Raw genomic sequence first — 2,325 nt, forward strand, 5'->3', positions numbered from 1 at the left:
AGAAGAAAAAAAAAGCCATTTTCTTCTGGTTTTGTAGTATACATTCCTAGAATTCCCCAATCGAGTTTAACCCCTTGAGGAAATCTGAAGTTTATCTTTAAGGCTGAATAAGAACCAGCTGCTTTAATATTTCTTGCACCCAGCAGTAATACTTGATTGAGTTTTGATACTAATACTTGTTCTGGGTGGGGTGTTTGGGGTCTTTTTTGCCAGTCACATCTGCAAACTGTGATATGGCAAATGAGCTGCTTGCCCTTTAAGAACTAATTATGGAAGTTTACATTCATAGTCGTATACTCTCTTTCTCTCTCTCTCTCTCTCTCTCCTCCCCACTCTCATTAGTAGTTACTCAACGGGCTTCAGACATCCAACATAGTTCCCTTCCTACAGGACTACAGCAACAACCGGCTACCGAGACAGATGGCGAAGACTGCAACCACTTGCATAAGTTCAGTCAAGTCTTGGAAAAATTAAACAAATAAGTGATTTCCTCAAAATGGCTATTATTGAGATGTCAGAATTACCGAGCTCAATTAAAGCTTAGCACAGAACTTGCCCCTTTGGAAGTCTACAAAATGAAAAAGAAAAAAAAACCCAGTAATTTCTTCCTCCACTACATGCATGTCAGAAAGAATAAGGAATCGTTTTAAGATTTAGATGTCTTCAGCTGTCTTGAGATGAAAGCAATTTGTCTCGATCGCACGACAGGCAAGTCAGTGCTGGATTTTTGCCTAAACATCTGTGATTTAAAGTAAAACTTGTTGCAATGCTCACATGTTATCGCTGCATTTTCTGGAAGGAACCTATCTTGCATTGAATTGGAGACTGACACGAGTAGTAAAAACTGCAGCTAAACATCATTTAAGTTTGCAATGCAAGACGAAAACCGAACAGTATCTACCCTGGAACTATTAACATCATTCATGTCTTATTTGCTATATGGTTGCTATGTAGTATGGGGAACTTATTTGCATCCCTTCTCATGCATGATGTATGGTTCAGAACTTCACAGCTGACATTTCAAAGCAGTTCTTACATTACCTAGTTAACATTACGCCTGATATGCACTTTGAACATGTTACAATGGTATTCTCGCTATCTGCCACTGTAGGCAAGAATTCGTTTCATTATTAGTCTGAGATATGAAGACAGGCTGAGAGTCACTATTTAGTTACAGATTAACAGAACTTTAAAAAAAGTCCTTAATATAAAAAGACAGACTGCAGTTTGATTTTAAGCAATAATTTTCAGTTTACTAGATGAAGTAGACCTATCAACATATTCTGCGTGAATGCAAAAAAGTAGCAATCTACAGCAAGTGATAGAAGGAAAAAAAAATATAATCAAAAAAGTAGAACCAGAAAGCATACACTGAAAATGGTACCCCTCCCCCAACCATCCCCCCAAATAATCAAACCATCTTAAGGGCTATCAAGAGGAAAAAAAAAAAAGTTACTTAGCAAGTCTACAATGTGTCTTTCCCCTGTTTGCTGGAAGTCTGCCATAGCATCTAGTGCTTGTGTTCGTGTCACATTCGGAGATTAGAGCATCCTAACGCCAAGCAAGAAGAGTTAAAACAGGAATCCAGTCAAGTGTGCAGAAGAAAAGGGTGGTAACTGGAGAAAGGTGATCATAATCCTATGGATGCTTTTGTTTTACTTTTCAGTAGAGAATCATTCTTCCGGAAAGCCATGTGGGTTATTTTTTTTCTTTAATTCTTTGTAGACTAAATAGTTATTCTCTCATTAGGATTTATAATTGGATGTTAACCATGTCAGCCCTTCATAGAGTCCATCCCCTGTAGTAGCACAGGAGGGCTGCACGTACCAATTCCTATCCCTGATTCGGGTCAGGCCCAGTTTCTCCTGGATTTCATGGGGTTTCATGGCATCAGGCAGGTCCTGCTTGTTGGCGAAGATGAGGATGATGGCGTCCCGCATCTCCCTGTCGTTGATAATGCGGTGGAGCTCCTGGCGGGCCTCGTCGATGCGGTCGCGATCGGCGCAGTCCACCACAAAGATCAACCCTTGAGTGCCCGTGTAGTAGTGCCTCCAGAGGGGACGGATCTTGTCCTGGCCCCCGACATCCCACACGTTGAACTTGACGTTTTTGTAAGTAACCGTCTCCACGTTGAAGCCCACGGTGGGGATGGTGGTGACGGACTGGCCCAGCTTCAGTTTGTACAGGATGGTGGTTTTACCAGCCGCGTCCAGACCCAGCATCAGGATCCGCATCTCCTTGTTGCCGAAGATCTTGGACAGCACCTTGCCCATCTCGGCGGCATCCAAGGGGCCCGGCGCCTCCGGGGTGGGGGGATCGGAGGGC

At 42.7% G+C, this 2,325-nt stretch overlaps 1 protein-coding gene across 1 annotated transcript; it reads right to left on the reverse strand.

Moving 5' to 3' along the window:
* Positions 1-1,226: 1,226 nt before the first annotated feature.
* Positions 1,227-2,318, reverse strand: ARF6 (ADP-ribosylation factor 6). The gene has a single exon (XM_009698458.1). It carries the CDS (start codon positions 2,271-2,273, stop codon positions 1,746-1,748), a length of 528 nt encoding a protein of 175 aa, XP_009696760.1. The 5' UTR covers positions 2,274-2,318; the 3' UTR covers positions 1,227-1,745.
* Between the last annotated feature and the right edge of the window lie 7 nt (positions 2,319-2,325).

The sequence above is a fragment of the Cariama cristata genome, unplaced genomic scaffold (assembly GCF_000690535.1).
Source record: "Cariama cristata isolate BGI_N322 unplaced genomic scaffold, ASM69053v1 scaffold34424, whole genome shotgun sequence".
Lineage (NCBI taxonomy): Eukaryota > Metazoa > Chordata > Aves > Cariamiformes > Cariamidae > Cariama > Cariama cristata.